The 12,759-nt window shown below is 43.8% G+C and overlaps 1 protein-coding gene across 7 annotated transcripts in view; it reads right to left on the bottom strand.

The window, feature by feature from the left end:
- FILIP1 (filamin A interacting protein 1) overlaps window positions 1-12,759 on the bottom strand; it is a 184,701-nt gene that overhangs the window by 56,307 nt on the left and 115,635 nt on the right. For all 7 annotated transcript variants that reach the window (XM_059035940.2, XM_059035945.2, XM_067011300.1 and 4 more), the window contains 2 exons: window positions 8,604-8,777; window positions 939-1,117 (listed from right to left, as the gene is read on the bottom strand). In XM_059035940.2, coding sequence (XP_058891923.1) covers window positions 939-1,117; window positions 8,604-8,777 — 353 coding nt within the window. The remainder of the gene's footprint in view (window positions 1-938; window positions 1,118-8,603; window positions 8,778-12,759) is intronic.

Raw genomic sequence — 12,759 nt, 5'->3', positions numbered from 1 at the left:
TTGTTTCATGCTTTTATTTACTTTCCTATTGAGGTAACTTTTTCTGGCAAATAAACGAATCTGGGAAAACCAGATCTCCTTTTCGTAACTAGATATAGCAAAGCTGGGACTGGCGAAGCTCTTTCCCAATGGCTCTTAATTTGCAAGTTCTAAACACAGAAGCAGACACGCTTGGTAACTCAAAGCATCGGGATTCAATGTCATTGGTTTCAAAGACTGTGGAATTCACAGATGTAACCATTCAGCTGAGGGGAGGAAAAGGAGAGAATAAGCTAAAAAGAAGATGCTGAAAAACTGGAGAGCGTCAAAGAGTTCATCACAGAGCGTTTCAATTTGAAGTCTCTGCTTCAAACGTGCTCATCCCTGGTCTGAGAAAACTACCTACAGTGTTTCAAGGCTCAGCGCTGAATTTTTGTTTTGTTTTGTTTTACACTGAGTTTTAAGAGTTATGCAACCCTGAAAAAGTTAAGCAGGTAATTCTAGTCATTAAGTAATCCATACACAACCAAGTGGTAAGATTTTCTATACCAGTTTTAAGAATGAATAGGATTCATTTTTAAATGGTGATAATTTGTCTCACGGAATAAGTGGATTTTAATCCCAAAGAGAAAAAGTATATTATTTCTAATAGAAGGCAGTTAGCAGAGAGGCTTTTCAAACGTAGGTGCTTCGTTGATCAAGTTCAAACAGAAGCTCCCTTAGTTTGTGGCTTTCTGGCTTTTCGCATCCTAGTGGGAATGTGCTGCCGTATTTATACGAACCCCCAACATGCTCACATTAATAGTTCCAAGCAAAGCCTGTCTCACTCTCTGCAAGCCGTTCGTTAATTAGGAATGAGGCCCCGGGCACGTGCCCGCCGAGTCACGGGTGGAAACCTGATCCGGGACCGGAGGGGCAGGACGAGAGCGCTGCCCGCCGGGACGCGCGTGCGCAGTTACCTCTCCCGCTCCTGCTCCAGCAGGTTGGTGAAGTCGTCGCTCTTGTTCATGTAGTCCGTGTGTTTGTGCTTTTCGTTCTCCAGCTCGTACACCGTGCGCCGGTGACACTTCTCGGCCAGCAGCAGCTGCTCTAGCATGCGCCGGTAGGTTTCCTTCTGTTTTTCCTCAAGTCTGTCCAGCTGAGTAAGCAAACATGGGAAAGAGCTTAAGATTTTATTTCATTTACGTAGGACTCTAAATAATTTGTTTGCATTGGTATAATGATTTATTACCTGTAGGGGAGGACGTGGAGTCTGCTATTCTCTGCCATTTTCCCCATGCCATCATTTTCTCTAGGCCAGTTGGATTTACGAACTAGCCACAATAGGGCTGCAGTAATTTCTGGCCTCTGGCCTTTTTTCTGTGAACATTATGTGTGGTTCCTAAACTTTCAGGAGAGCAAACTCACTGTTTCAGTGAGACAGTGAAGCCCTATACTCAGAAAGAAAGAGAATAGAATCTGCCCTAATCTCAGAAAAATAAAGAGCTCATTAGGCACGTGTACCAAACTCCTCCCCTGGGAGGAGGAAATTATCCTCATTGCAACCTTTTTTTTTTTTTTTTTTTTTTTTTTTAAGGCTTGCAGTTAAGTGCATTTCTAGGGAAAGTATATGAAGGACCCACAATCCTCTTCTTTCAAAAGGTACTAAATATAGGGAGAATCTCAGAACTTGCAGAGCGCACATATCTCAAACTAAAAGAGATCTTATCAAATATTATTACAGGGCTTTTTGTATCTGTTTCTCCGGCCAGGCTCTAAGATCTTTCAGGGACCATTATGCCTTGATCATCTTTTTAGTCCCTGGTCCCTAGCACAGCACCTGGAAGAAAGTAGGTGTTCAGTACATGTTTGTTAAATTGGACCCAATCTTACACTATTGATAGTTCCGTATCCTACTCTCCTCTTCAAACCTTAGTGCAGGAGTTCTCACCCTCAGCACTACTGACATTTTTGGCCAAGTAATTCTTATTCGAGGGGCTGTCCTGTCCACTAGAGGATGCTCAGCACCGTCCCTGGGCTCTGCCCACTAGATGGCGGTACTACCACCTCCCGTTGTGACAAAACTATCCCCAGATGTTGTCAAATGTCTCCTGGAAGGAGAAGCCCCCATGCCCTCCTCCCTGTTGAGAACCACTGCTCCGGGTGAGTCAGACATATTTAGAATCCATTCTTAATCCCACAGCGAACTCCGTAAGACTCAGTGGAGTATCTCCATGGGTATCAGCTTCAGAGCTACTCCCCTGATGTTGCACGTTTGCCCCTCAGTCATAAGGAGGATCTGAGGTTCCCTGTACAATGTTATTATATTTTCATTGTGAGTGAAGCATTTATGGGGCCCCAAATAAAAGAGATATTGCCCCCATCATCCTCAGTGCCTTCTGATTAGACCTCCACCCCCTTTGCCTAAGAACAGGTGACCAGTCAGACTGGTGAAGCCCAGGTTGTCCAGCCATACCTGAGCTCATCAGGGAGGCAAATCGTACTTTTATGTGTTCTGATAAATTACCGCAGTCTTAATGGGACAGTCTATGCAAGAGGTTTTTTTCACTGGAATAACTCCCTGTTACAAAATATTCTCCCCAAGCACTCTCCATTTTTCCACAAGTGTGATTTTCACCATATGTTATAGAATTTGTCAAGCATTGCTGGAACCTCCTCAGAGATGTGGAAGGAGCAGCTCTCTCCCCTTTTTGATCCTTCTTAACTTTATCGTAAAGTAAGGCCTTCCCTCCTTTTGAGAGTATTTGCGAGAGCAGCTTCTGCCTGTTTCCTGATACCCTGACCCAGTCCTCCCTGAGGAAGGAATGGTACTCAAAGGTTGTATTGGGGGCCGGGAGCTGGGCATGGACAGCCGAGCCTTTTCATTTCTTAGTTTTTCCTCTGTCTGCCATGAGATGGTATATTGTACTCTCCCTCACGTGCTGTCTCCAGAGTCTAGGAGACAAAGTGATAGGAACTCGGTGGTGGTCATCTACCTATTTATGCCAATAATAAAGTTAATGTTTCAAGTCATCTGTCACACTCCTGCAGTTATCCCTCAATCCGTTCAAGGAACTTGGGAGGCAAAGATGGGGGCGTTATGAATTGGATGGTTGACTGAGATACCCAGAGAGAGAAACACTGTAGGGGCATCTGGAGGAAAAACAGCATATGTTGATATTAATTGTTCCAGGGCAGCCTAGGTAAGACTGCTAGGCCCTAGCTTTAGTATGTTCTGTCCGTGCGGGCCTGTGAGATTGGCTGTTCTCAGCGGCCACCGTGCTGGGACTAGGCCCCTGGAGTCGCTGCTGTTGTCTCTGTGGGCTGTGTTCACCTCACCTACACCAGTACAGCTTGACCTCAGCACTGGTTGCATAATCAGGAAGACAGTCTTTTTGTCCTTTAATGCATCCAGAAGGATGCTGAGACATTGGTGTGTGAGCTGCGTTTTTCACCCAGAACTGCGGACCAGACTTTTTTTTTTTTAATTTATGTTTGGCTGCGTTGGGTCTTCGTTGCTGCACGCGGGCTTCCTCTAGTTGCGGCGAGCGGGGGCTGCTCTTCGTCGTGGTGCATGGGCTTCTCATTGCAGTGGCTTCTCATGTTGCGGAGCACGGGCTCTGGGAGCGTGGGCTTCGGTAGTTGTGGCACATGGGTTCAGTAGTTGTGCCTCGCGGGCTCTAGAGCGCAGGCTCAGTAGTTGTGGCGCTCGGGTTTAGTTGCTCTGTGGCATGTGGGATCTTCCCAGACGAGGGCTTGAACCCGTGTCCCCTGCATTGGCAGGTGGATTCTTAACCACTGTGCCACCAGGGAAACCTTGCAGACCAGATTTTAAACTGCAAAGGTAGTAAATTCCTCTTTAGCAATCAAGCATTAGTGTATGAGGATCTAGCTTTCAGTTTTAAATTCTGGATGTAAGAACTAACATAGGTAGCAACAGATCAGCTCTGCCAGACCCTGTTTCTCATTATTTTGTTTGGAACTGCACTGAACTCCTAGGAGAGAACTGGGGTGGGCTGACCTCTTGGATCTGTGTGGCTTGTCCAGAGACTCTGAAGACCACCTCCCAGTGGATTCATTAATCATGTATACTGTGTCCCATGGCTTTGGGTTTTCAGGCTCCAAATTGCGGCTCAACCACAGAGGAATGGTAGTTCTTATTACTGAATAGTGAAAGCGAAATGGGCACCTATTCCTTTGGAAATGTAGCTCCCACTTGGACAGAGGTGGAAGGAAAATTGAATGAGATCATCATAGCAACAAAAGCCAAAATTTACTAAGGAAAGAGTGTACCTGAATCAAGTTGGTGGAGAAGTTCAGGGACTTGAGATGGGGAGAAATTTCAGTATGTTTCAGACAAAAGGATCATGGTTTAGGGAATGATTTTAGCTCTGTTATCAACAGAGAGCTAATGGGAAAAATATTAAGGAATTTAAGAAGAGAGAAGTCTACTTAAGAGGAAACATGAGGCCTTAAGGACCAAACTGGAAAGACCAAAAGGGAAATGGATCTAAGTGCCCTTAAAGATAGGGCTATAAAAAAAAAAGGGGGGGAGAGAGATTTTAGTCTTTGCTGAATCAGAATGGGTGGCAGAGGAGGTAGAGACAGGAGAGCCTGGAGGGCAGAGCAGCGTGGCTGCCCCACAAAGAGGGCGTAAAACTGCAGATGGTTCTTCATGAGATCAGTTGGGGCCCTTTCTCTTGAAGACTGCAACAGCTATTCAGAGTGGTTACAGAAAATAGAGACATGCTGAAGAATTAAAATATGAGATCAGGGTAGGATATGTAAAGCAATTTGGGGTGAGTTTCATGGTGTCAGCCATGGTAGATGGGCCCTGAGCAAACATGCTCAAGAAACCTGGAGATGTAGATTTCGAAGGAAAGATGAGACAAACGAAAGGGGATTCGGGCAGGACAGCAGCAGATTCAGTCCAAACACCCGTGTGCTGTGATGGGAAAAGACTCCTTAGGAGGGATCATCCAACTGAAGAACATAAAAGTAGATAAGAATTGTGTTGAACAAAGGATCCTTTTGGCAGACTCATAACTCCTTGGTTTTGCTTCTCTCACTGAGGATGACCACACACTACACAATACAGAAGGTAATACTCAGAAAACAAATGTCTGGGTCTGAAGGCATAGAGGAAGTTAGAGGCAAACAAACAAAAACTCTACGATCCCTAAAATAGTGATAGAGAAAGAAGGGGCCATTTGAAAAACTGATCAAAATCAACAATCACAATGAAACTCAGCTGAGCCTTCCTACTGGAGGAAAGGTTGTGACAAAAGAAAACATTTTTGTTGCCTTGAGTAGGACAAGTTACCCAAGAATTAGAGAGTTCAAACACAAGGGAAGGCGAAGTTCTGAGGAACGGTCACCTGGGTAAGGTTAGGTCCCCACTAAGCCCCAAGGCAGACAGGCTTCAGAAGGTCACCTGCGGGCAGGGGTAATACCACCCCGAAACAAGGGGGCAGTAAGGAAAACCACCGGTACGAGATGCGTTTCCTAGGCCTGGACATCATGGCTGAAAAAAGAAAAAGATTAAAGAGATTTCACATATGCAGGTGGGGGCTTCCATGGCGGCGCAGCGGTTAAGAATCCGCCTGCAGGGGACACGGGTTCGGGCCCTGGTCCGGGAAGATCCCACGGGCCATGGAGCAGCTAAGCCCGTGCGCCACAACTACTGAGCCTACGCTCTAGAGCCCGCGAGCCACAACTACTGAGCCCGCGTGCCACAACTACCGAAGCCCACGAGCCTAGAGCCCGTGCTCTGCGACAAGAGGAGCCACCACAACGAGAAGCCCGCGCACAGCAACAAGGACCCAACGCAGCCAAAAATAAAGAAATAAATAAAAATATGCAGGTGGAAAAGCAGAGCGCCTAAAATAAGACCTAGGCATGGAGGACGTCACCACCGCAAATCCCTAAACGTCACAAAAAGACAGATAGGTTTCAAATGCCACTCACTGAGGGCAAGGATGATACATGAACCAGATTCCTCCACCCAACCCAGGGTTCGCCATTTCCCATAACTATTAGCCTCTTGATGGCGGCAGGCTCTGTCTGATGGGGACAGGTTCCCCCACACTGACTCGCATCCTGTTGCACCTGAAGATTTTCTCTACCCACCCTCCTTCCCTCAGACATCCTCCAAGTCTCTGCCTTGATCTTGGTGACAGGAGCCTGCTTTGTGCTGGGTCCTGAGGTCAAGGAATATCATTACACTTGAGATAAACTGACCTTGGAGCTGGGGCTTTTCTTGCCTTTTTAACAGTTTATGAATGTGAGGTTGGTACTGTGGTAACTGCACGTGTCCTAATCATCTTGGGACTCTTTGAGTAAACATAGAATAAAGGACTTCAGGATGTATTCATTCAACTTTGAAAAGGCCTAAGATTAAGATCCTTCTGGCTAAGGCTAAGCAGAGTAAGAATTTGGGAAGGAAAGAAACAACCCTTAATGTCTTTGAAATTTTGCTTAAGAATTATGAACGTTGATACTCAGACTTTAGTTTACAAGGAAGTTCAGGGGGATTTAATATTTGCTGCTTAATTTCTCCCCAGATACCTGGCAAGAGAGGGGGGTCCGCCATATTGGGTTCACTGCTTAACCTTTGGTGAGTTCTGTTGGATGACCTAGCTGGGCCTAATTTGGGATGAAAATGAGAATAAGCAGTGATTTTTGGCTTGAGGTACAGCATGCCTTCTAGGAACAAGAGCTGGCTAATCCGCTCATGATACCAGGAGGCTAATGGAACAGTAAGTAATATATGGGATTCTTACATCATGAACTTGGAAGCCACTCTGTTGCTCCTGAGCAACAGGTACTTGATTATTAAGCCCAAAGGGGTAAGAAACCAAAAATCTGTAAGTGGTGGAAGAAATCTTTTCTCCTTTCAGCATTCTATTTCTCTCACAAAGCAGGACTTCACCATTTTGCCAGTGTTGGGAAAAGTAGCTTCTGTCCTCCCCTCTGCCTCCTTATTCCTTCCTCCCCAAGGGAGGAACAGCTGTTCAGATTGCTGAGTTGAGGGGAGGAAGGAACCAAGAAGCATGCCCAGCTTAAGCGAACTCCAACAGGACAACCCCAAAGAAAGGTGGGTGTTTTCTGCCCTGCTCCTCTGTCTACTTGGGGCAGGCCTACTTTCTGAAGGTAAGTTGGAAACGCCTTCCTTTATGTCCTGTCCACAGAACTCAGTGGGTCAGAGGCAGTGATTCTGGATGTGTGTGTTCTCTGCAGGCCTAGCTCTCCCTTGAGGGGTCATTCCAAGCTCTAACTTGGGGGAAAGGAACTAAGAAGCCCAAATGATACTATTTATCCAAGCCAAGTTCTTCAATCCAGGGGATTATAATAATAATATAAAACTGACATTTTGACCTCTCTATGTCTTTTACTCCTCGAGTCCCTCCAGGTTTGGAACTACATAAGAGTGAGCAGTTATCACCCTCAGCTCCCAGCAAATACTAATGGCTGATATTTGTTGAGTGGCTAGTATGTTCCAGACACTATGTTAACAGTTTTACAGGCATTGCTTCATTTAATCCTCACAACTCTATGAGACGTGCACCTGACAGAGAAGAACACTAAGGCTTAAAGAGCTGAAGTGACCTGCCCAAAGCTACAGGCAGTTAATAACTGTGGGTTATCTCAAACGTGAAAGTGGATTCAGACAGTTGACTCTGTTCTATCATATAGTGATAATTATCTCTTAACGCGTAAAGAAAAGATGAGAAGAGAGCTCCAGTTCATCCTGGTTGCAGAAATTAGAAAATTATGGGGCTGTCAATCTGTCGTGAATACTTTCTCAAGCAGATCTTTCTGAGATCTGTCAAGCTGAGCTGCTGCAAAGGCTTGTCTTAAGCTAAATTACAATAACTTGCTTCGCACTTTTCATTTCTGTGTTCTTTATTCATTCGTGATACTAAGTTTATCTCTATGATTTTTTTTTTAACATGAGTTTTGAAGAGTCAGTATGGCTAGATCCATCAACTGGTTCCCTGATTCTTCATTGAGCTTCTACGATGATGTGAGAGTATTTTTAACATGTAATATCGTGGGTAATTAACAACAATAGTTGATAGTTCCTAATACAGTCTTGTATAAAAATGATTAAATATGGTCCTATTAGATTCCCTTTCATCTTAAAGAACTGTCCTAAACCTTCCATTGGGATTTTGCTTCAACTTTTATGTTTTAGCCATTCAAATGAGACCATTTTAATGGTCTATAAGATATCAAAACTGCGTGGCTTTATAACCATAAATATCAATAATAAAAATCAGTTTAATTTTAGGCTACCAATTTGATAATAATCTGAAAATTCAATGCTAAAACCCATAAGCACCTCAAATTTTTACACGTGTCCCCTCTTAGAGAAGTAAAAGAATAAGAGACTGAAGGTAACTATCATAATCACATGAGAAACATTTCGGGCTTTAAGTATATTTAAGGAAATACTTCTACAATTCTTATCAATGAAATGTATCCACAGTAATTCTGAATTATTTAATTATACTTTAATTCTATATTAGGGCATCATAAAATGCTTGCCTTTGAAAGAAAACGTTAAAGTATGTAAAATGGAAGGATGTGGAGACATCCCTCTGAGGCTTCCTTCTCAGGGACTTGTCGGGGTATGTTTTTACCTCTGAGATGGGTTTCTCATACACATCTTCTCCTATGGACTTCTCCTGGGCCAGGATGGCATCTCGGTGCAGGACCCGCAGCACTTTCTCCGGCTCCGCAGACCCGTAATGAGCCTCCAGAACCTCAGGCTTGGTTTTCTCCGTCTTCAGCATGTGGATCACATCTTCCCTGGCCTGTGGTGGAAAATGCAGCAAGGTCAGACTGTTGACAGCATAAATCCTATGCCGGGCTCACAAAATCAACACGGAGTTTATTGAATATATCTCTGTCTCGTCAGGGCTATGGGCAAATTTACTGGGTGTTTTTTGTTCTTTTTTTAATTTTTTTTTTTACCAAAAGCAGATTGGCAAGCAGATACTCTGCTTCAGGTTGCTAGGAAGCCGGCAAGCAGAAAAAGGGTTTGTGCTAATATTAACTACATAAAAAGCGCTCGATCTAAGTAGCAGTGATTCTGAGAAGGGGGAGGACCGCTCCTGGGGACACTTAGCCCTTTTCAGTGCACATGAGGTCAATGACAATTTAAAGTTTTCGAGTCTTCTGTTTATGCCCTCAATATACAGTATTCAAATCTGGCTTAAAATAAAACCCTGCTCTCCCCTATTCCGGTTCTAACTCCGTGTGTAATTAACAAAAACAGCCTTTATTAGTGATTTCCTGTTTCCCATCAAGCGATTCATTTTGCACAGAAACGCACGGTTGGGAGCTCTCACGGTGCTGAGCTGGGCTTCTCAATCTAATGTATTCCCGCTGAAGGAGAAACTTAACTCCTGTAATACCCAGACTGCCAATCGGAGTCAGGTTGGTGGGGTCAGAGCTGTTCTTTGGGTTTATTAGCAACACTTTAGTGTCTTGTTGAAGGTCTTGAGGAAACCACATGATTATAGGCTTTCAATCATATTGACTGTGGTTCCCATCACAGAATGCAAATACGTCTGGATGTATTTTCTACTGATGACGAATGATGAACTTTGTAGTGAGGACGGAACTGACTTTGACCAAATGTACTCCCATCTGGTTGTATACTTGTTTTTCCAGTAATGGTGATGAGTATGAAGTACCCTGACTTCGTCCCAACTTGTACCCAGGAACACACTGGTGGCAATAGAATTTCAGTCTGTGACAATGGAATAGAGTTTTCCCCTGTGTTATGCTAACTGGGGGGTTTAAAATCATAAACCTGGCTCATTATCATGGTATTCTAAACAAGGGAGCTAACTAGTTAGCTAAAGTTTTGTCTTTCTGGAGATTTCTCACTTTTATTGCTTTTTCGTGGTCTCCAAAGTCATCTAATTCCAAATGGCTAAAGACGAATTTATTACAGAAACGTCACTGGACTGGAATTTGCAAATTTCCCCTATGTTGTCTCTGCCTCATATACATGTGCTCCTTTCAAGACAAAAATGGAAAATATTAATTTGGAAGAAACCAGTGGTTTGGAATTAGCGAGAAAGTTAAAGTCAGAACATAGCTGAATGGAAAGGCAATGTGTTTCCAGGCAGGGCGAAAGGACAAAGCCCAGACACAGAGTCAGGCTAGCTGTACAGTGTCTTTGTGCAAATTAGAAAGAGGCGCCCGCTTCTTCCAGGAGACACAACCCCGAGTCAGAGTGCAGCCTGCCTAACAAGCAAAGAGTGGGCTGTGGTTCACCCCTATTCGGTCCCTCTGCTAGGCACCCCGTGCAAGGCACAACTCCACATCTGCGTATGGCGCCGCTGTACTGAAGGAGCCCGAGGTACGTCCATTGTTCTAAGTCTTCAGGCAGGCGGTGCAAACAAACAGCTTTGCAACTGTAACTAAGTAGCTATTTTAGTTTAAAAGTTAAAGCTATCCGGTTTAAAAATATGTAAATATTATTATTAGGTATTATTATTATATATATTATAAATATTATTATTAATAAATAAATAATATTATTATATATATTATTATATATATTATAAATATTATTATAAATATTATTATTAGGTATCTTTCTTTTTAACCAAATCTTTCTAGTTCTGTTAGAAGAAAACAACTGATGTGAAACACCTATTTCTTCTCTCCCTAAAATATGTGCTTATGCTTGAACTGTATTGACTGTGTAATGCTGCATATAACAGACATTTCATTCTGAGTTCAATTACCCTAGACACCAGTTACCAAAGAAAAAGAGGGTATGGTTATGTAACGCTGTGCAATATGTATTTAGAGCCCACATTACTCTTCAGGGACTAACTAAAAGCTTTTTAATTGCTGTAATAATGATCATAGAAGGAATACGAATGTTGCCCTTAAATCACTGCTATTTAGAATAGTTTACTATAGTAAATCAAATATTCATATTGTGATATCTGTTTAATCAACGGAATAATAAAGGTGATCACAATAAATTTTTTTCATTACTTTAAACATGTGATTCAATGTATGTAATTAAGATCCTACGTTTTGGGGATAAAACCACGTTACACCTCTGTTTTGAGAGTCTTGTTAATTTTTGTAGAAAAGACTGAAGTTCAAAATGTAAGGAAGTTCCTCTCCTTGAACATTACTATTTTCACTCGCAAGTTTTATCACAAGCAAATAGTTAAAGTCTTAGGGTGCTGGGGAGCTGCTAAATAGACCACTGTATTTGTGTAGATGTAAAAGGACCCAGAGGGGTGAATACTTTGAAGAAGGCTCTAGAAAGGGGAGAAAAGGAGGTCAGAGGAAGAAGAGACAATGAAAATGTTCAACTGACTTAGTCTTGGTGATGGAGGAGAATAAATAGGAGATGAGGGTATAGAAACAGACACAGAGGGGTCACCGCCTTCCCTTCCATCCTACCTGGTTCCCCTTTGTGCCGAGGGAGACATACGGAGGTCAAAAACAAAGATGTCCCTGCAGAATTGAAACAGCACCCCGCGGAGCAAGGGGTTGTCTCAACTGGCTGCATGAGGAGCTGATTCCAAACACAAGGGGGCAGCAGAGGGCCGCTGTGCAAAGCCTGGGCCCGACAGGTGAGTGTGCGATCCGTCTCACAAAGTCAAGGGTGGGTATCTGGTCTTTGCTGTGAAAGTAGGGATGGGGCGACAGACACAGGACAGGTGGAGCCCACACAGGTGGTATAGTTCAAAAGAGGGCTGAATCCAATCATCCATTCAATAAATATTTGTGCCCATTCAGTACTGGAGATATAATTGCATCCTGAGGCATTGAAGTCTAGGGGAAAATAGACAATCAGTTGAAAGTCATTTACATTATAACATGACAAGCCTTAGGATGGAGGAGATACAGGGGGCCAAGAACATGGTCCAGAAGAACACTTGACTTGCATCTGAGCTGACGGAGGAGGCTTCCTGGAGAAAGTGACCCGAAATCTCACAATAAGTACTTGAGCCAGACAAAGAGGGGTGGAGCTAGGCTAAGAGTGTTCTTGGCCAAGGGAAACCTGTAGGCAAAGGCCAAACTGAATAGATGTAGATGCGTGGGCTGGGGCCACAGGAGGCCGAAGTGATAAACAACGGGCAATTCATGAAAAGCCTGTAAACCAGGCAGTGAGTTTGCATTTCATCACAGAACAGCAAGAAGCCTTGGAATTTTTAAGATCCTCCATCTGCTGTGTTAAACACAGATTCTGAATCAGCAGATCTGATGGTGTAACCCAGGAATTGGGATTTAAAATATCTCTGCAGGTGACTATGAAGCATAGCTGCACTTAGAAACCACTACTTGAGGCCAATGCAGCACCAAAAGCACTTAAAGTGTCTGCTCTGTTCAAGGTCGCCAGCAGGCTCACCTGATTCCCCAGAGGTTTCTCCTGTTCTCACTGTGTTATCAATTCCACTGATTCTTCTTCACCAAGGAATCGTGGTCACTTCAGACCAGCAGCATCAACTAGGAGGGTCCCCAGAAACCGGTGAAAGTATTTGCCACCTCTGTGCAAATGAGGGAGACCAACTGTCCTGGTTTGCCTGGGACCAAGAAGAACGGAATCCCACAAAGCTGGACTTCTGCAAATCAGGACAGTCCCAGACCAGCTGGGACGAGTTGGTTATCCTAGGGCGAACACGGAGTGGTCAGGAGACTGGATATTCTAAAATGTCCCTGCATCTAGCAGGGCAGCCATGGACCTACCGTACTCAGAAACTGAATTTCGCTGACAGTGTTTCCAAAACTTAGCTTTCTTTACAGGCAAAA

The sequence above is a fragment of the Kogia breviceps genome, chromosome 13, assembly GCF_026419965.1.
Source record: "Kogia breviceps isolate mKogBre1 chromosome 13, mKogBre1 haplotype 1, whole genome shotgun sequence".
NCBI classification, from domain to species: domain Eukaryota; kingdom Metazoa; phylum Chordata; class Mammalia; order Artiodactyla; family Physeteridae; genus Kogia; species Kogia breviceps.
This window is presented reverse-complemented; position numbering and strand designations above follow the sequence as displayed.